At 42.5% G+C, this 21,386-nt stretch overlaps 1 protein-coding gene across 5 annotated transcripts in view; it reads right to left on the bottom strand.

Moving 5' to 3' along the window:
- The window catches only part of AMOT (angiomotin), a 61,185-nt gene that overhangs the window by 17,567 nt on the left and 22,232 nt on the right, over nt 1-21,386 (bottom strand). For all 5 annotated transcript variants that reach the window (XM_042807431.1, XM_032983379.2, XM_032983380.2 and 2 more), the window contains exons 2-7: nt 16,563-16,729; nt 14,226-15,144; nt 6,963-7,416; nt 5,008-5,152; nt 3,503-3,595; nt 694-839 (exon numbers count right to left, since the gene is read on the bottom strand). In XM_042807431.1, the coding sequence (XP_042663365.1) occupies nt 694-839; nt 3,503-3,595; nt 5,008-5,152; nt 6,963-7,416; nt 14,226-15,097 (1,710 nt within the window). In that variant the 5' untranslated portion in view covers nt 15,098-15,144; nt 16,563-16,729. The remainder of the gene's footprint in view (nt 1-693; nt 840-3,502; nt 3,596-5,007; nt 5,153-6,962; nt 7,417-14,225; nt 15,145-16,562; nt 16,730-21,386) is intronic.

The raw sequence follows: 21,386 nt of genomic DNA, 5'->3' as shown, positions 1-21,386 counted from the left end.
GGTCATGAGATTTCCTCCAGAGGCTCTCTATGGAGGAAGAGTAGGAGTAAAGGAAGCAGAAGCTGGGAGTGGGAAATGGAGCCTTTGAGAGGAAAGGAGTAGGCGGGAGGAAGGAGGACGGACACTGACGCAGAAGGGCAGTGAGGTGAGAGCCATGTGTGAGTGGCAGGGACAAGGCTACAAAAGAAACTGCTGTGAAAGCTGCCCAGCTAAGCAGCTCAAATGCATTATGCCCTCTTGGGAGGAAAGGGAGAGAAAACAACCAAGGTCATGCCCAGCTTATTACAAATGCTGGGCACAGACAGTGATCTGCATTGTGCACCGCGATAGCCTGGTGTGTAAGTGGAGCACCTGGCAAGGGGACAAGCTGCGTTCATTTGATATTAGTTAGAAGTCCATCCAGATCTGAATTTCTGCCAAGTTCAGGAGGTTACCTGGGCTGGGATTTCAGTTCCAGCCCACTTTTATCAGTTGAAACAAAAAGAAAATGAAACATGGCTGCTTAGACGAAAGCACTTCGAAGGAAATACAGATTTGTGGCTTATCTGTGCACAGTTCAGTCATTTAGCTAACCAACAAAAAGCTGAGCTGTTATAAACAGCTTTGAGGCAAGCAGATTTCCTTATAATTTGTATAAGACAAACTCATTCCCACAGTCACAGTCACTGGAACCCAAGCTACCAGCACCCTTACCTCCTCCTCTAGTTTCACCACCTTGGCCTGAGCATTGTTCAAGGCCTGGTCTCGGATCTCGATGTGTCTTCGTTGGTCCTCATTGGTGGAACGTGCAGCAGCCAGTTCTATTTCCAGTTTCTCTTTTTCTCGCTGTGTTTCCTTGTCTGTCAAAACAAAGTGAGTTATCAATGGACAGCACTCAGCTCTACCCAGATTTTAGGAGTCTTTCACTCCAGAGGTGAAGGAAAGATTGTACTGGAACTTCTGACAAGAGAAAGAATGCAAATCTAGTGCTAAGGGGAAAAAAAAAAAAAAAAAGTAAATGGCTTTCAAGGAAGAGAAGGACTTGTAACCCTGAAAAACAAGCAACAATGTGCCACAAAGCTAGTGAGAAGGAATAGAAGGTGCATCACTCAGTACAGTTAGGTAATTTGCTCTGATTATGCACATGGTTAGTGAAACTTGGCACCTCTTTACCTCTGAGCTTTCAGCAGTGGAAAACAAACTGGGTAGTTTTAATATCCCAGGCTGGAGACAGGAGATGGCAGACTTCTGTGCCTGAAAAACTTGTGCTCCTTTTTTTCACACTGACCCCACAAACAGGAAGGTTGTTCTGCCTGGGGTGGCTGTCCTCTTTCTCAAAGTAATACCCAGTTCTCCCACTCTGCCGGCAGTACCATCAAAAGAATCACAAAACAGGTGAGCAGTAAGAATTCCTCAGTCTTCCTCTACTGCCCTTAAAAATGACACCCTGGGCCAGAACTGAGGCACATATATCTGTTCTGTCACTGCTCAAAGCAGACCTGCAGTTCAAGAAAGCCTTTTGACCAGCATTGAGAGTTCATGTCTGATGCTTTAAAGCCACCCTTAGCACAGCAGTCAGTTCTTTGCTGTTGCTGCTCTCCAGAAAGAGCTGGATCTAGTGGGAGCAGCTACACTCTATGTTTTCAGGAACAGGGCAACTGACTTCATAAAACGTAAATAGGATAAAATAACTGGGGACTGAAAAAATTATCACAAAGGGGTGTAAAGCAAAGCCACAACACAGAGCTGATGTCCTCTGTATATGTTGTCATTCCCAGCTCAAGCCAACCAGCTACAATGATAACATTAACACACTTGCTGGATACATAACCACAGAATACTCCCTGGAGTGATCTACACCCAGCACTGATGACACCAGAGAAACTGCATTCCAGAAACCCATATCCCACGACAAAGGAATGAGGACAAGGAGTGGAAGGCTTGAAAAACAGGAACTAGATCCTGGGTGTTAGGACAGAATGAATATGGAGTACACAGGCCCGTTTGTACAAGCATGTGCATAACTATATTTACAGGACCACAATTATTCCCTTTCTTCTGCCAGGAGAGAGCCAGGAGCAAAGCTTTAGCAATACGGAGTAGCTAAAGATTCCCTTCTGCTAGAGAATCAACGCAGCCCACACACAGGTTGCAAAACAAACCTGTCCACCAACAGCATCCAGAACTCTGCAGAGCCAACACTAACTGCAACCCAGAGCTAAAATCAGGACAAAGGCTAATGTCACCACATGCCTATTCTTTTTCCCATCTCTCTTATCCCAGTATTTCTCCTCCACCCAGGAAATGAGTTACTGACAGTGTCAGCATGCTAAAGTGTATTGCAGAAAATGGTCAGAGATGAGACAGAGTGGCATTATGCCAGCAGGTATCAATCAGTGCCAGCAGTCTGTCTGTTAATCTGTAAGTGCTTGCAGCAACGCTTTTGGAGGTTTTGTTCCAGACTTTTCCCCAAATGAGTACTGCTTCACCCAACAAGTGCCTACAGCACCCCTAGAAATGCTGGGATCGACGAAATGTAGCACTATGGTTTCCATGTTCATCCAAAAAGAGAACTTGCATGTGAGGCCTCACAGCCTTGACCTTCCCACCTCTCTGGGTAAGCCTCTGAACCTCAAAGTCCGCCCAACCAGTTTGAATGCGAGACTAAACTCACAGACTTTCCACTACCACCAGGAGTTTTGAATTCACACCCTGACAGCCATCTGCTTGCAACATAAGCCACAAGGAAGAAGTTAAAAACACAAGAGGGGGATACCAGCATTTGTCAGAGTAGAAGCACTGTGTGTTACACCACAGAAAATCTCTATTTTGCAATTTTATTTCATTACCTTTTTATGTAACAATTGGAGAAAAGTGAGCATTGTCAGAAGGGTGGAGCACACTATGGGATGAGAGAAAAGTTGGCTCGCCACTGTTGGCCTCAAGACATTTCAGTACAAAGGAAAAGCAACATTTCACATCCGTCATTTTGCTTTGTCATGTGAGAAATTCACTGCTGTGAACAGAATTCATGACCCTTACCCAGCCCAGCATACTGCAGGCAGTGTTCATCCCCTTTACTTTTGCTGAACTGGATAGGGCAGTGGCAAATTAAAGAGGAAGGAGATAGGAGACCTACCAGGTTCCAGTCCCACTGGTGTTAACTCATGCCAAGACTCTTGTCAGCCTGGAAAGGTTTAATTCCAAAACTTGCAGGGGACAGAATAGGTGGACAAAATATCCTGTACATTACAGGGTAAATACTAATTTTACAGTTTAATTGCAAACTGCATTTGCTCCAACATCTCTTAAAAAATGCCATCAGATGAACTTTACATACTGATAGAAAAGGAATTCTGGAATCCCTCCTCCTTTCTCCACTGCCGGTTTTGGACTGTCACTGCCCCAATTTCTGTCCTGATAGAAAAACCGACAGATCTAAACTGTGCTAACCTGCTGCACTGTTATCCTTCCCAGGATGACTGGAGCACTTCTACTGACCCATAAAGATTGAATAACTCACTTTGTGCAAAGAGTTGAGAGATGGTTTTCCGATTGTCTTCAGACCCCTCAAATTCCTTCTCTGCAAGCTGCTTGTTGGCTGTCTCCATACGTTCTGCAAAATTTTTCAGCGAAAGGAAAATGAAATAATTTTAAACTTCCAACCATTGAGTCATGTCTGCTCAGGACATTTTTAATGCAAGCTAGGGGGAATGATCTTCTAATTCTACACAGCCAAAATCAAAACTCCTATCAGAAGCTGACACTCACTTTTGAAATGTTTCTAATTATGTCCTTGAGAAAATATTCTCAATGAGACAAAACATGTTACATAAAGTTCCAATGAAATTACTTTGAACAATTATAACACATAAGGAGTTTTTTCAATTTTTACAAATGTTAAGACACATTATTTTTTCCACCCAAATCAATCTCACCGTGCAATTAAAAGATTTCCTTATAATTCTCTACTAAATCTTAATAGTTAGAAGATTAAATCACTGTTGTCCAATTACCTGACTTTAGGGAAAAGTGTAAAACCCTAAGGGCAGCTTAACAGTTCTGCTGCTGAAGGCTGTTAGAAAATTATATGAGTCTGTGAAAATAAGAATGAAATATTTATGCTGTGTTTTATTATGAGTAAGATTATTTAAGGCAGGCCTTTGTGTACTGTCCTTCTCGATAGCACTGGGCACTTCATGGCCTTACTTCTTGGATGCAAAACAATTTCTGGGAACAGAGTCTTCGTAAGAGACTAGGGGCAGTGGGAGCAGATGACGTTTAGGACAATCAGAAGGCTTTCATCAAAAAAATTAAACTTACAATTGTTGTGGTTAGAAGACTGATTGTGCACCTTTAAACATCTCAAACTGCAGACATTTTTCACCTTTCAAACTAACGCTTAACCTTTTACCCACATTAAGGTCAAATACCATTCAACATCACTCTCCACTGCCAGCCGTCGTACTGCCTCAGCCTCTTAGCAAGAACCAGACACTAATAACATCTCACTCTGGAAAAGGAAGGGAGATCCAAAAAACCAGATGCCTACACTGATAAGGAATGCCAAGACCTTCAGGAAGAACAGACAGTCTGCAGTTTGTATGTCAGTGCAAAAGGGTCACTGGACAGGAAATAAAGCGAATATGCCTGGTGTGAGATTAGGCAGTCAGCAAAACGTCTTTCCATTTGTATAAACTGAACAAACTGTACAAATTGTGCCTAGGATATAAGACAAGAGAAAACTCCAGGCGTGCATCTGGTTTACGGTATTTCGCTTATCACATGTTTCTTCTCAATGAGAAACAAGCTGGAAATGTGAGACCACAGCACTCTCCTAAACCTGTCCTTTCCATACTCCCAGCAAGTGCTAAAAATCTGAGACTACCGAATTTGACCAAGCATCCTGTCATATTCTAGTTGTGTCAACAGACACAGTGAATTCTGCAGCAAAACACTGTCCTGCCAAGTAAGCACAACAATAAAAAAAAAACAAACATTGAAGAACACAAGTTTTACTTCATTCACCTCTCAGATCCCTGTTGAAATCATGAAGCCTACGAATTTCTCCTTCCAGTTTGTTTCTCATGGCCTTTTCCAGGGCATCTCGCTTAGAGGATGATTTCTCCAGGTTTTTGTACGCCTCTGAAACTTGCTGAATTTCTGTTTCCAGCTGCAGCAGAAGTGAAAACAAGCACTTACTATTTTATCACTAACAATTCTTTTCATTCGGTCACAGAAAGGAGATTACCTTCTGTCAATTTTTCTGTATTGAAAGTAACCTACACAAATTCCATTAAGTCAAATGACAGTCTCAGGTCTGTGATGGATCCTTCTGTACAAAGAATACCAATGACTGAAATGGAGATCAAGACGCTCCTTCCAGACTCTAGCTCTGTTTTCCCAATATGATCAGAGCATAGATATAGCAAATAGAAGTGCAAATGTAATCTATTGTTTCCTAAGACCGGGGCAGTTTGGCACTACTGTTAGTTTGGGCAAAAGCATTTATATAAATAGCTAAGGTGGTATCAAGTCCAGTAAGGAAAATAAAAGAAGAAAGGTAGACAAAACCATGCTAAAAAAATGCTAGCCGCAGATCCTGCATTACTGATGAACTCTGCAGATCAATAGTTGTTATAGTCCAAAATTCACAATAAAACCTCCTGATGGTCTATGTTTACACTTCTACAACTTACTTGTGCTTTTAAATACTCAATTTATTAAATGGGAGGAGGGAAACATTTGCAGTGAAATATGTTTTATCCTTCCTTCTAGCCCGCAGTATAAAGCTTCTCTGATCACCCAGTGAAGGAGATTTGCTTTGAACTCTCCTTACTAGGCATGGTTTTCCCTGCTATGGAAGTATGGATCCACATAATAGCAAACCCGGTCAGCACTGTCTACGGCAAGTGATCAACAAGGGGGTGGAGGGAAGTGCATTTTTTTCTTTTTTTCATTATCAGGAAGCTGTCAAACATTTCTCTGAGGCATTTCCTGGCCAACCTTCCAAAAAAAATACAACAAAATGAACATATGACCCTGGAAAGAGGTAACATAGGGAATAGTGAGTGGGAAAAGCCATGCTGGTCACCTGAACTCAAACAAGTGTTTTAAGCCGCCACACATTTTTATGGCCCTGGAGACTGCTCAGTGCAAAGAGCACAGCAAGGCCCACAAAGTCCTAAATTGCAAGTAGCATCAGCCTTTTCACAGCTGCAAGGCAAAAACAAAGCTGACCTGCTGCACAGCTTTAAACCACTGGTCATCTAGAAGTTATTTCTATGAGGCTGCAATGAAAATACCTCTACATAGGCACTTAATGATGGGTCTCACTGGGATTTTTTTTAAAAACGTTTTAGCATCACTTGTTCTACTTGTTTCATAAAGCCAAAGGTGACAAATAGCTCGATCCCAAACAAGATATTAAGTTTTCATAGAAGTTGTATGGTATTGAGAGAGTGGCAAAAGAAGCGTTAGCTTCAGTCCTGCAGTCCAAATGTCTTTAACGCAGCCATAGCAGCAGTACTTGCCTTGCACACTGTCCTGCCAACCAGTTTTGTAGCAATGTCCCCTGTTGCCTCCTTGAGTGACTATGGTCTCACGTCATTCCAAACAGTACCTTCCTGCAGTCTCTAAAGTCTTTTAAACTGATAGGAAAATGACACCTGCTGCTATCCTGGACATAAGAACACTAGCTTTCATTTCACCAAGCAAGCCAAGCAGTCAGCCTCTTTAAGACAGCTGATGAGGATGCTCTTTTGAGTTTGGGCAATAAACTGTTAGAACAAAACTGGAGGCTTTGATTCTATCTTCTAAGTTAAGCTGCTGCCCAAAGAGATGGGATATAGACTAATCAATTTGCATATAAAGACCCTAAAGCATCAATCCCTTAAACAAGGAACATGACAGTTACAGATTAGATGATTTGGTTATGGACAATACTAGACACAGGAGAGTGCCTGATATCCAAAAATACCCACCTTCTGCAGCCGGGCTACTTTCTCATAACACCCATCCAGCTCCTGTCGTAGAGACCGGTTCTCTTCTGACAGGATTTCCACCATCTGCTGGGCCCTGGAAACTATGGCAAAAGGATCTACTTGCATCTGCTGATATGGGGAAGGTATCTGCTGAGCCCGGGACATTACTGAATAGGAATCTCCTTGCTGCTGCTGTGGGCCTAGGAAGGGCTGGCATAGTCGGTACAAATCTCCCTGATGGACTTGGTTTGACAAGAACGGCTGCTGGGTCCGTGGCAGAATGCCAGGATCTCCCTGGCTTGGAGTCAGAGGTTGCTGATGCTGGGAAGGAGACAGTCTGGATGGTGGCGGAGACTGAAGCAAAGTCAAAGATCCCAGGGATGTCAAGGACGAAGTTGGGCTGTGGTGGTGAGGTGGTCTCTGTTGTAACTGCAGCTGCACATCTGGGTTCTGCCTGGAAAACAGAGAGCAGAAGCTCCATCAAAGTCATGCAGAAGACGGTGCACAAACCCAGTGACAAGGTGCGAGATGACCTGTACAGCTCCTATGCACAGGTATTCCCACAAGAAAGGCTCATATGTGAGGTCTTCCTCATTTTTGGAAGTTTGTTTTTTAAAAATGCTTCAAAATCAAATCATTATCAGAAAATACAGTCCAAGTGCACGAAGGTCTTTCCTCTTAGGTCTATTTTGTACAGAAGCACTAAGAGAAATTCCATCAACAACTACTGACCAAAATTATTTTTATGACTTCAGAATAAGAGTCTAGCAACCCTGATGTTCTCATGCAAGTCTCAATTAGATATATACTATAGCCATATCAAGCAGCATCCATTTTTCATTGTCTTCTCTTTTAAAAGAAAGGCCATAAGGTGCTTTAGCATGTTATACAGTAATGGAGTCGCATTGGGAAAGCAAACTTTTTAAGAAATAAATAATTTAAAGTACAAATTCTAAGCACTGCATCAGATTGAGCAGAGGATGCTGTTGCTTACAACATTCAACCTGTGGCTGAAGGTGTTCTCTATCTTTATATGGTCTTCTGTACTTTGTGGATAAATATGGTCTCCACACTTTTTGGATAAATATGGTCTCCACACTTTTTGGATAAAATGGCTAAACTGAAGACCGTTAGGAATGGGCTCTTTTGTTCTGTCCTGAAATGTGTCATCTCTCATGGAGAAAACAATGGATTTTCTTCTGCAATTCAGGATACAGAGTTAAAGGGATTGGCTAAACTCTATGCTACTGTGCCAGCACCACTGATTGGAGCTTTCTGAAAAATCAATCAACAAGCTGTTGCCTGGTCAAATGAGACAGTTAAAGGATCTGAAAACCAACCTAAGAATCAGAAGCAGTCTTCTGATTCAGAACCACCCTCAGTCCTATGCAGCTGGTATGTTTACTGCGCCTAACAATAACCTCTATAGGATATCACAGACAGATCTAGCTATCTATAACACAGTTGAGTTTATCACAGAACTAACTTCAAGCTATATCAGCTCACATTTTCCAGGTGCTGGAGATCCCCAGCTCAACTTCTGCTGCATTAGCCAAGTAAGATTGTGTGGATTTATCACGCTTGGATGACCTCAGGAGGCAGGTTTTGCTTCCTCCTCCAAAGGCATTCAACCTTTAACTTCTCTGGATGTTCTTTATTCTAACAGTTGAAGTAATTCCCTCTCCGTGCTGCAGACAGTCTCTTCTTAAGCACAGACCTGAGCCCACCGCAGGCCCAGACCAGCAGTTCAACATGTACCGAAACATTCTTGCTCTTCTGATAAAACTTCCAACCCTTGGGGATGCAGTTCAACCCTGCAGCTGGAAAAGCACATACTGTTGTTCCACCCGGCCATAGCTGCTACTGAATGCCCCCATGGCTGGCGGCATTCAGAGGAAGGACCCTACGCGCTTGCTCTGCTGAGGGTACAGGACAGCCCACAGCAAAGCTCTCCTTCCACACCAACAAGCATGAAGCTGAACCGGGAACTTAAGGGTTACACAACAGGCTTCTCTGCTGAAGTGCAAGCACTCAGCATCATCCTTCCTGTTCCCTGCAGAAAGAACGTATCAGTATCAACTCCTCATACCCGTCCAAAGAGGAAACGTCTGCATTACTCACATCTGGCTGGCAGTGTGTGTAGGAGTTCATACATTCTCAGCTCAGCGCAGGGTTCGCTATTTCACTATCATGCATCTTATGTCTCATTTTCCCTGCTTTCCAGCAGAGAAGGTGCACAGAAACCTCCAAGCTGATGCTCAAATTCCTTCATGGGGAAACAAATCTAGCCTTTGTCACTTAGGAAAAAAACAAATAATTGCTGCTCCAGTTACTGTTTCTCTCTTTCTCACACTCAGGCAATTGCGGTCCCTCCCTGCCAGCAAGATCATTTCAGGAGCTGTATTTCCCCAGAAATGATCGTATGCAGCATGAGGATCTCAGGGTCATACAGAAGAGAGATGTGCAATTAATTTCCTCGGGAATGTTCAGATTAGTAGCAGCAATTTGGTTCTTCCCCTCCTGGGAGGTCAGCTCTACTTGCATTTATTTCATTACCTTTATTTGCCAGTTCTCATCATGAAGGAGGCAAAACTGTCGCGTGACATGCTCAAGGTCATCTGGTTTGTCTCAGGTGGTTTCCAGCTCCTTTCTTAGCTCACCCAGTTATGCGCAGACTTTAAACTTTGCATCTTCAGAAACCACTCGTCTCCTTGAAGTCATTCTTTACCTAATGTCACACATCTCTGTTTTGATGTTATAATCGATTAGGGAATAACCTTGCTGTGACATTTAATCTATGATAACCTACAGAGGCTAGATCAAAAGAGACACGCTGCCAGTCTGCCTCATGGATGCTAAAACCCACCTTTCCAATTCTGAACCTACAAAATATTCTCTCGGTCTGAAAACAACCTGAAGCAGTTACTCAGAGAGACCGACTCCGCTGATCTCAGTGTGTTAATATTATAAGCCTAAGGAGGACTATTTAGATGCCAATGCTGACAACTCGAGCTATTTGACTAAAAGTATCTCATTCTGCCGTCAGAGACGCATGGACAGAATCTTGCCATTTCTGCAGGACCTGAGCACTAATGAAATGAACAAAAAGATGGCCAAAGGAAAACAACAGCAGCAGCTAAATGTTGAAGGGACAGCCTTTGTACTGGCATGCCTGGTAATCACATTTTTTTAAAACCTATTGTAAAGAACAACTCTAGGAAATCATGGCTGAGTATTTCTAAACAAGATACATTTCCAAGATTTCCAGCATCTTGGCACTCACATCTGAAGCCTCTCATAATCTTGAAATTATACCAATCTTGTGGGTTCAAGCTAAAACATGAGAGCTGGGATCCTCTAGTTCTGCTGCATTACCAACAGCGTTAGAGCTTCCAAAATGTCACAGATGCATTTATATTCCCAGCAAAACAAAATAATGCAATTTGGCTAATACATCCTATCTCAAAAAAAAAAAAAAAAAAAAAAAAAGTAAAATCCTAGTAACTTCACAGTCTTTTAAGATCTTGTACGCAAACTTTTATATACACGTTCAAAGAACTTTTTAGCATCCCCACTACTTTCAATTTTGTATTATAAAATACTTACATATATTTTATGGGTTCAAAATACCTGCCTCTGAGATCCCTTAGATTAACATGAGAATTGCAGAATTTATTTCTCTGGTAAACCAATTCTGGACTGAGAGATTTAGAAAGGTAAATGAATACAACTGGACTTCTCCAGATTTTTAAGCCAGACTGCAAAATTTTAAGGTACAAATCCCAAATTGGGATCACCTAGCAGAATTGCTGATATAATGGTAGCAGAGACTTCCCTCCATGAGAGAATCAGTCCTTGGGTAACCTTGCAGTAGTAATCAAAATTATATCTGAACTAACCACTTCATGCAAAAATGCTGAAAGACTCTCAACATACATGGAAAACAAAATTACGCAATCTCCTTCCATTTGCCTCTGTGTCATAGACCTGAAAACCTCAAACACAGGAAAAAACTCGGAGCAATAATGCCCACAAGTTTGAAAGCATAACTTTAAGGACCGCTTCATTTTGCAGACTGTATCATGCAAGAATCTCTGCTTCCCTTACAGTCCCTGGCGCGTATCAGAGAAACACACCACGCGGGCCAAATACAAACCTGGATTTATGGTTCTGCAACTACAAGGGTCACGTTAGCTTTTAAGTCATGAAGACAGAGATATGGAGTCAGGGCAGATCTGCAAGCAAACCTAGCCATCAGGAGTCCTGAGGCTGCCAGGATTGCAAACATCAAGTCACGCAGAAGATCTGCGGGTAGAGCAACAAAGTGGGGAGGGCAGAAGAATGCAGAGATCAGGAAAGGTCTCTAGCTCGTTAAAATTTTTTCTGCTTTCCCAGCTTCTCTTGCCTGTTTCATGTTCAAGAAGCTACAGTTCCCCTCTCCTCCACAGCCCTCCTGCACAAACCGGGAAACGCTGACTGCAGGAGGGAGCAAACTCCACTTGATTAGACAGCTGAAATCAAACGGATGCATTTTTGTTCTGCTTCCCAGTCATACCTGATTATCCCCCACTTTGATGCTGCTCAGGGGAATGCAGTGCACAGAAGTGATTTACTAATTATGGGACAAATTCTGCAGACCTCCTTCTCAAAAAGTTTCTGTGAAGTCAACGGGATTAATCACCGCAGCAGGAGCTCAGTCATTTGGGCTCCGAACAGAGGATGGCGCTTGAATCAGAAAGACAGCGAGCTTCCTCTGCACCCAAAACTGTATCAACACGAGCCCCTCTCCCCCATCTCTCACTGTTCTGCCACAGGAGACCTTGCAACCCCACAGGACACTGAGCCCAAGGCACCCGTCTTCTCCTCTTAGACCCAAAGGTTTGTTTTCATTATCAGTGTTAAAACTGCAGTTGAGATATTAGGGAGAAAATAGGATTTTGGAGCTCCACATGCAGCCAGCCCTCTCCTGAACTTTCTTTAAAACTTCCAAATAACAGCACAGATGCCTCTGGCATGCCCAGTATTTACATTAAACCAACACCATTACGAACATATACGTGTTCCCAAACTTACACCGCCCAAGAGCAGGTGAGGTAAACTGTTTGCAGACTGGTTTAAACTCACCACACAGCCCATTCCTTTCCCAGACTGGGGAGGGTGAAGCATGAGAATGCTGTGAATTCCCCAATGTTTATCTTGCTCAACGAGTTTTATTTAACCGCATCGTTAGGTCACCCTCAAATTCCCCCGAACAATGAGGGGAAAAACCCGCAGAAAAGGGTGTGGCTTCATGAGCAGTAAGAAGGGGCTTTGTTTCCTTGACGCACAGTTCAAAAAATGCACACATTTACCAATCCAAATTAATCCCGATAAACACAGAGCTCCAGTGCAGGAAAACTGGAGTCACTGAAAATACTTTATCAGTCCAGTGAGGCTGCAAAGACACGCGTTAGCACTGCCTGTGCGAGGCAAACGCACTCCCGAAAGTTATATGCCTTTAAAATCCTCACAGCATTACCCAGCTGCACCTTTAGTAACACAGAAGGTTTCTTGTCTAAATGACAGTTTCTCTTAAAGTGTGTGGGAGAGGGAGGGGAATAGAGGACTTGCTCCCTTCCTTTGCCACACTGCTCTGTAATTTATGGATTAGTCTTGCAATTGTTCTACTGCTACAGCATTTGCTTGCAAAGGAAACCTCTTCTCTGTGCAGCTATTTAGGTTAAAAAGTAACCTCATTAGATTCCCAATGCTTTGAAGACAAATTTCAGTTGCTTCCCCTACTGGAAACCTTGCCAGCTGAACCTTTCTCCTCCCCCCTCCCCCCCCCTCCATGTTCTTTCAAAGCAGCCAGGATCCATCCAATACAGACAAAAATCACCCTGTCTAGAGGAGCTGACTGTTGGCGTGTTTTCAAATACCTCTCCCTTAAACAGCAAGCAGGCTACGTCTCAGATTCACTATATATAATATTATGAGTATTTCTGATGCAGCGTAACCATTAAGGATCTGTTTCCCTTCCCTGTGTGCACAGAGATTTGAGGCCTTTGAATTTTCAAAAATATTTGCAACGAGCTTCTACAATCGTTACCCCCCCTAAACCCTTTACTTCCCCTTTTCCTGGCCTCTTTATTATTTATTTAGCCAGATCAAAGGGCCTTTTCATCAGGCTTGTATGCTGCTGAAGTCATTTCAGATCACAAACAATGGTGGACAAACTCTGAAAATAGCTCCCCATAGGACTAGGAAGGTTCTAAGCAGATTCAAATTCCCCAAATCTCAGACTCTGTTCCCAAATACAGACTGGTTTCTTCTTCATGTTCCCCTCAAAACACAATGCAATATGTGCAAACACTAATGCACTGAGACCTCACCATTTACTTATGTAGCAACACCCTCCTGTTGCTCCTTTGTATTACCTCTTTAGCTTCAAAATGAGGCCAAAATCATTACACCACAACCCACATGGTCTCAGACAGAGATGAGATGGTAAGGAAACAGGTAAAGTAAAGCCGTATTTTCAGCCCACCTGAATAAAACTTCATCTTCACCCAGATGGACATCAGTGTTTGGCTCAAGCCAAATCTAGCTCCTTATCTAGAGGAAACCAGAACAGGCTGAGATTTCAAATGATGCAAGGAAAATCAGCAAAATCTGAATAAGTCTGGGATGAGGCACAAAGCACGCTCCCTCTTCCACTCCTGCACTTTGGTTCACTGAAAATAAGATTTGAAAAACTCTAAAGGAAGCTCAGATGACTTTTGTTACCTGCACCATTACTGCTTTCATTCACTTTCCCCTTTCCTACATAGCATTTAGATGCAGTTTAAACCTAAAATAAAAATCTTTTGTCTGGGCAGATGTAATTAAAGAACAGCTTAAGTCTTGCAATAAGTAACTGCAAGTTTCTACAATGAATCACACCATAACTTTGGCTTTTGTAGCAAACCTTCTGTAAGGCTCTGGAGCCTCAGCATTAAACTTCCCCATGCCATAAAAACTAGCTGGCTCGTTTTGCTGTTTTGGGTTTTTTTTTCATTTGTGTTTTTTTAAAAAAAGAGTCAGGCTCTCTCTAGGTAAGCTACTGACACAGGTTACAGTCTTTCCAGACACAGTCTGTAGCTGAACCCAGTATGTCATCTCACATAACAAAGATGGGATCTTTGCTGAAAGAAAACCTATCTCAGGACTGAGGGCAATGGACTGAGTTTTATACTGTTTTTCCTTATGTGGCTGTCATGGAGTTGGTTTTAAGATCTTGCTTACCTGACTGACCCATACTCAGGGGGATGTTGATACCTCATCATAGGCCCATCAGATCTTCCCTGCTGGCTCATGCGATGATCACTATAGAAATGTCCCGAGTCCTGAGGTTTGCAGTTCATAGAAGGGGTCGACACATTTTTGTAAGGATATTCTGGAGGAGGACCCCGCTGCTCCATTCCTTTCATGCTGGGCTGAGAAGGGGGCTGCACTGAGTTCTTGTAGAACTCATTGGAGCCAGAATTTTTATAAGGGTCGCTGGATTGCTGGGGAGAAAGTGGAGAGAGGGGGGAGAGTGGCGCGCTCGTGACAGGCGCGTGGGCCTTAACACCACTGGTGGCCAAGGACAGCTGCATCAGCCGCTCGCTCAAGGAGCGGACGTGCCCTTGCTTGAGGTCCTTAAGTCCTTCATCCTGGTGGACCTTCCCTGGGCTCACCCGCTGAACCGTGGGCCGCCCTTCAGTTCTCATCTTTTGGTTGGTGACCCCTGTTACATAAAACGCTGCCCCGACACTAGCATGCGGCTGGCCCCTGAAATACTGTGACTGGACTTTGGCTTCCTCATAGGTTGGGAGATCCTCACTGTTCTGAAGTCGCGGGGAGAGCTGCTTCTCCATGATGCTGTTGTCCACCTGTATCTCCTGGCCCTGGGGCTCCTGACGGGCAGCATGAGTCACAAGCTGGTGGTCCTGGGAGCTCAGCCCTTCGTTCTGAGATGCTGGACTCCCGGTGCTGTTGAAAGGGGGGGCATTTCCTGTGGCTTGCTGGTGTAAGGCAAGAAGGTTACGGTTGTCATTTGGGTTTCCGTATCTGAGCTGCTCCTGCAGCAGGCGCTGTAAAACTGTCGTAGCTGCTTGCTCTTCTGAATTCCTCATCTCAAACTGTGGTGCCTTTTGGGTGGAATGTAAAAGCTGCCCTTGACCTAAGGAAAGGAGACACGGTTATTAGCGCCTGAGTGGATCAAGCAAGAAACATTTAAGAGCAATGGCTTGAAATACAGAAAAAAGAAGGTTAGATTACCAAAGGTTCCCATAACAATGGGGGTCATTAAGGCCCTTGACCTAAGAAGGACTTGCATGCCAGGGGGCAAAGCCTCAAAAGGTGATGAAAGGTGACTTGCAAATTTATAGGAATTTCAATCGACTGCAAGCTGTAGGGATGCATGCCGAGTACCTCAGACAGCAAGGCTGCTTTCAGGCAGAAAGGAGAACTATATTTCACAGGATGATGGTAAAAATACCTAAACCCTGTTTGCTTTACACTTAGGCTGCCAGCAGTGAAATACACTTCCCATACTTGCAGGCAGACAAGGATTAAAGGGTGAAATCAGCAATTTGTCAGTTTTAAGGAAGAAAAAAAAAAAGGAGAGGCCCACTGAGATAGTATGTGGTTCAAAGGAAGTTAAGAAATATCTTAGCTTAGATCGTTTAAAACAATTAATGAATACCTCGTTATCCAGCAGGTTTTTAGAGTTATGAAATACCCAGAGTGAGATCAGCACCTAGTCTCCCTGGTGCAGAAAACACTACGTACTGGTGCAAGTGAGGACTCTGTAACTTCCTGCTATACAAAGGCAACCAAATCCTCACATCTAAATATCGTCAGCTGAATGCATGCAAATGCAAGAGGAGGAAAAAGAGTTGTCTGATCTAAGGAACAGAAAAAGACCTCTGAGTGGCAGGAAAAAACACTGTGTACCAATGAGAGAAACACAAAGAGCCAATGTCAAGCACATCCTAAGTACAGATTAAGTCAGTGACCAACAGTGATTACACTTCTTTCCCAGTGGAGTCAGGAATTTGTCACAGGAATTCAAGGCCACTGGCCTTGCATGAGTTGAAATCTCCAAAATTAATGATACCTTTGAGACATTTAACTAAAAGCAGAGCTACTTTTGAGCTAGAATAGTTTAGAACAGAGAGCATGCTTGACTTGTTGGCTAAACTGTGGCTCTGCCCTGACAGCAGAACGCATGTTGGTATTTTAGCATTTCGACACTTTTTTTCTGTATAACATTGCTCTTTAGCAGAAGGTAATTTGCTCCCAACAGTTTGTTCCCTGGCAGAACCAGGGATGGACTGCAGGAGTCAGGAGACCCGAGGGTCTGCTTTGTTTTGCGCCTCCACAACCACGCAGTTTCCTCCCTCAGGCCTGCCTATTGCAGGAGTCTACCCTGTAACACAAGGCCTTGATGTATCAGGCAGGTAGAATTAATGGCGTTAATGAAGAGAAAGTTAAAATCCACCTCATTCCAGGCTACCTCACCAAACTAGGAATTCAGGCCCTGTTAACTGGCACGGAACATGGTTCTTCTAAAATCCTATTTAAAGTGGCACATACCTATTTCCTTCACTTTGACTTCCTTGGTAAGGAGGAGCAGTTCTGCCACATGGAGGGGACACACACAGCCTTCCTCCTGCAAATCCAAAATCTCCACTCAGAGATGGCTTCAGTCTCCTCTTCAGCAGGCCAGATCACTTGATACTCTCCTCGCTTCCAAAATAATTCTGAGGAAAGCATTGAAAACATCATTTTAATCAGCAGATGAGACCCCAGAAATAATAAACCTTAGCCCATATTTCAGAGTTTTCTTTTGTAGCTTCTTGTTTTCTCCCAGAGCCCAACAATTTTGATCCCTTTAGGATGAATAAACCTCCCTGTCCCTAGCAATCTCCTCCAGCTGCTGCTTTAATCATGACAGTTTCTGCTCCAAGATTAAATGTTGCCAAGTAATGCTCAGTCCCATCTGTGCCTCCAAGTGAAACAGTGATTAAAACCCGCTAATTCTTTAACTCCATTGTTTTATTTTTTGCTAAGAATGAAAGCTGCAGCACAGATGATGATACCTTGTGCTTACAGCTCCTTTTCCAGTGATGCTGTGTATTTCAAACTGTATCGGCAGAAATCCTTTGATGAAAGGTGATATGGTTAAATGCTTTATAAACTTCAATAAATTATGCCTCAGAAATGACTCTGAGAATGATCAGTATATGAATATTAACTTTATTTTACAGACTGGGAAAGTGAGGGGAAGAAAAGGACACTGACAAAGTATATGCCAGAAATATACTGCAGAACACAGCTCCAATTCCCAAAACATTCTTTAATTATGTTACTTTTCTCTTTCAGAATATAAAGCACTAAAAAAACTTTAACCATTGAGGGGAGAATCAGGAGATCATAGGAAAATGTGTATTTAGGCATGTTATTCAAGAAGCAGTTAAATCTACTACTGAAGTTGTCCTAAAGAAAAAGGCAAATGACATAAAAGAAGTGGAACATACTTGTGCACTTGGTGTGCTTCTACTTTAAGGGCAGGCAATTGAAACAGAACTAGTGAAATAAAAAATATTCATTGAGATGTATAATTTAACTTAATTTCTTGGAATGTTGCAAAAAATAAAGTGAACAGATGTAGTGAAGGAATGCAGACATGGATACTTCTTCTGTCTCTGTCTTATTATGGCACACATCCACACCCAACAAAAATTATCTCAGATCTGCAAGTTAAATACTTGAGGTGTCAACAGCAATTTCAAGGCACATGAACAATATCTAACTAGAGAACAAGGCTGTGTTGTGTGGTATGGTACTTCAAGATGGTGGTTGAAAAAAACATCTAATGTCAAATTCTTAACTGGTGACTTAGCTTGAGAGGGATATATTGAAAACAGCTGCCAGCAAATATGCAGTAAAGAACTTTTAAACCAGGCATTAAGATAGCAGATAAGTAGAGCAATTTCTAGCCTCTTTTCCCAGTGTTGCACAACAGAAGTTAAGGATTCCTTGTCCCCCTCATACCAGTATCACCACTGACTCTTCTCCTTTTTTTTTTTTTTTTTTTTTTTAACAAAATTGCCCTAAGCAACCCTTTTTATTAGAGCATTAAAAGACTTTTATTACGCAATATGATGCTGCCTTTCCACCCAAAGACTTCTTTTGTCTCAACTGGAAAAATCTAAGGGGGGTGTATGTTTATTTTTTTAATACAAAGATACAACCCAGCTTGAGATTCTGCCTCTGCCTTAAAGATTTTCTCAACAGACAAATTCAATCTGTGCATGTTTAACTCCTTCAAATGCTCCAGGAAGTGATTCTGTACGCAACCCTTTCACACACTGAGTTTCCCTTCACAGCAATACAAGATTATTCTGCTGAACCGATGAAGGGAGGGCACAGTTCACACTGAAAGTATTTACTGGAACTGAATACTACTAATTTTAGTGTGGATGTAAACTAGGAATCAGCCTGGAAATCCATAACAAAAGGTGGAATGAGATACAATATGAAGATATTCTGGCCAACAAATCCACCTTCTTTAAATGTCAACAGTTAGCATTAAGCCTATTTTTCCCAGCTTTATCCCATTATTTTTAATTAACAAAGAAAATCTTGTGCAACTAACTTGGGTGGCAGCATTCCTGGAATCTGCTTTCTGAGCGAGCTGGAAACTCATGGTAGAACCAGTGAGTTAACTTTTTTATGTAATGAAACACAAAAATGAACAGTACAATCGGTACTGAAGCCCATGTGTTATTTATTTGGACACCAAACTCTATTTGTGTTAGGCTCTTCCAGTAATTTCAGTTTCCAGTGTGCCAAAGATGGAAATTAGTGAGGTGCACTGAAAAAGTTGTTGCGATAGAGCTGGAAGAAAATCAGAATAGGTTCTGCGGACATTTTAAACAGACATATTTAAGGGTTTAGCCTAAATCTATTACAATGGATAGGGCTGAATTCAGACTACTGACAACTCTGCAAAACTGTACTGGCTTACGGATTGGATGGTGCACTCTTCATAACAACAAAGCCTAGAAACACCTTGCTTTTCAAACGGCAAATTCAGTTTCAGACCAAATCTGTTTCAAGGAACCACTGTGAGATCGATTTCCCAGGCTGAACCAATTTTGCAGTTTCCTCCTGAGCATCGTAGCTCAATCATTTTACCACCTTATTCTAACTTCTAGTCTGAAATTCTTCATAGTAACTTTATATCTCTGTGTTCTTGAGCAAAACATCAGAGTCTAGAACTGGTAGAACAAACACAGGAATTGCAAATAGTGTTGCAGGTAACCATGCTGAGATCAAGAACGGGCATAAAAGGGGAAGTAGTGTAGGTACTATTTAAGGAAGAAAAGGCCCATGTTCACAGGGCATTGTGTAAAAACTTAGGAGCTGAGGCTTCTGTCTTAAACATCATGTAATTATGCACAGGAATCTTGCCAGTCCCTTGTGAGGAAGAAAGATTAATGAAGAATTTAAAATGATAATACTGCCAGGCTGTAAAGAACCAAAGCAGCACATTTCTGTACAGCATGCAAATATTTTTCAGCATAATAAAAATAAACAAGCTTAGACAAGTGAGCTACTCACCACTGTTTGATGAGTGTCTATAATGCTATAGCTCAATTAACCTGCATGGAGCAATAATAACCTCACAAGCAAAGAGAAGCATCTTTCTTTAGCTTGTGAAACTAAGAGGAATGCAAGAGTCCCTGTGAGGACAGCCTGTACATACTTGCCCAGAATTACTGCTTAGCCAAGAAGCTAATTAGCTTACGCATCAGGTGGGATGGGAACAGGTTCACCACCTCAAAAGGGCTGGAGTACAGTTAAGCACTTTCAGTTTTACTACTGAATTTTGTGTCACTCATACACAAAACAATCCAGTGGCAGAGCAAACTCAAGCAATAAGTTTTGCTAAGGAATTCTGTGGTTTTCTGCAAAGTTGTGCATGTGATGCTACTTATCCAGGTAAGCAACAGGTGATGGGATGCTATCAGTTAGATGAAGTCTTAGGTTGTTTTTTTAGGTGCGGAGTTATCTTCAGACATTCCTGCACACTGTAATAGAGGAGGGGAACACAAAACAGAGATAGCATAGAAAGGACTGGCTGTGAAGCCCCCAGGCAACCGCAGAGACCAGCTCACATGATGAGTCACCCACTGTTTAATAGAAATATGCCTTTGCTACATGGCCTACGCAAAACCCAGCAGGCTGACTGCCTGATCCTGCAAAATTCGCTTAACATGAGTGTCTATAAGACCACTGGAAAAGACTATTCTGAACACACACTTGCTTTGAAGTGGCTAGGAGCACCAGACTCACAAGGGTGAGGTCCAAAATTATTTAATGAATAGCGCAGGTTATCACTGAATGCTCTTTGTTTCATTTCAGTCCTACCCAAGGAGGAGGAAGGGAGAGAATACACAAGGATAGTCCTTGGGAATAAAGGTTCCCAACGTCTGGCGCCAACACCCAAACCTGCAAGACGGCACACAACGAATCCCAGAGTTGTGATAGCATTTTAGCACCTGCTCCTAACCAAAAGTAGGTTTCAGACTCCAAGCATAAACACCTCCCCAGCTTTCAATCAACCATCCCATCCCTGCTTGCCTAGATCTGCTGACTGTGGCTCAGGTGATCTCGGAGGCTGGCACTGAGCAGGTGCATGGAGCAGTGCCAACATTACTCATCTTCATACCAAAAGGACGGAGTCACTGGGCAAACGAGAAAAACTTCCTTCTTTTAACTAAAAACAAGAACAATGTCACCCGGAGGGGTGCAAATAATATGCATACCCATTATATTAGATCATCGGGCAATTATAGCAAGAGGCCACCAGAACACCTGAAGGTTGATCACAGTTCTAACAACTCTCAGGGCCAAACCAAGTCCACCTTCTGCAAGGACTAGACCGTCTCACTGAGAGCCACTAACCATTCTCCTCAAATGCTCATGGTGTTGGGATCTGGGCACAGAACAGCACAGGAAGGCCTGGCAGGCCTGAAGAAAAAGCAGCAAGTCGCTTGGTCTGGCTTGAGATAAATAGGTCAAGACACCAACATAGGAAGAACCCCTCTAAATAACATCTCTGAGGAAAAAACTGAAAAGACCTTACTTGACCTTTGAATTAGTTCTCCCTTAATATAAAGTATCAATTTCTTCACAAGAAAGCACCTATAATCTTCACCAACATAATTTAGGTTTTATATTACAAAGAAAAAGAGGAAAAAAAAAAGGAGAATAATAAACACTTACAGAGCCTGGTATAAATAGGAATGCTACGTGGCTTTTAAGTATTTTGATAAGAATGCTACGGAATGTCAAGATCCTCCATAAAATTTCAGAAGTCAGAGGGGCAGGAGTATTTATTGTGAACAT

This window comes from Tyto alba, unplaced genomic scaffold (genome assembly GCF_018691265.1).
Source record: "Tyto alba isolate M040663 unplaced genomic scaffold, T.alba_DEE_v4.0 Super-Scaffold_5, whole genome shotgun sequence".
Classification (NCBI taxonomy): domain Eukaryota; kingdom Metazoa; phylum Chordata; class Aves; order Strigiformes; family Tytonidae; genus Tyto; species Tyto alba.
The sequence above is the reverse complement of the archived record's forward strand: the minus strand, read 5'-3'. Positions and strand labels throughout refer to the sequence as shown.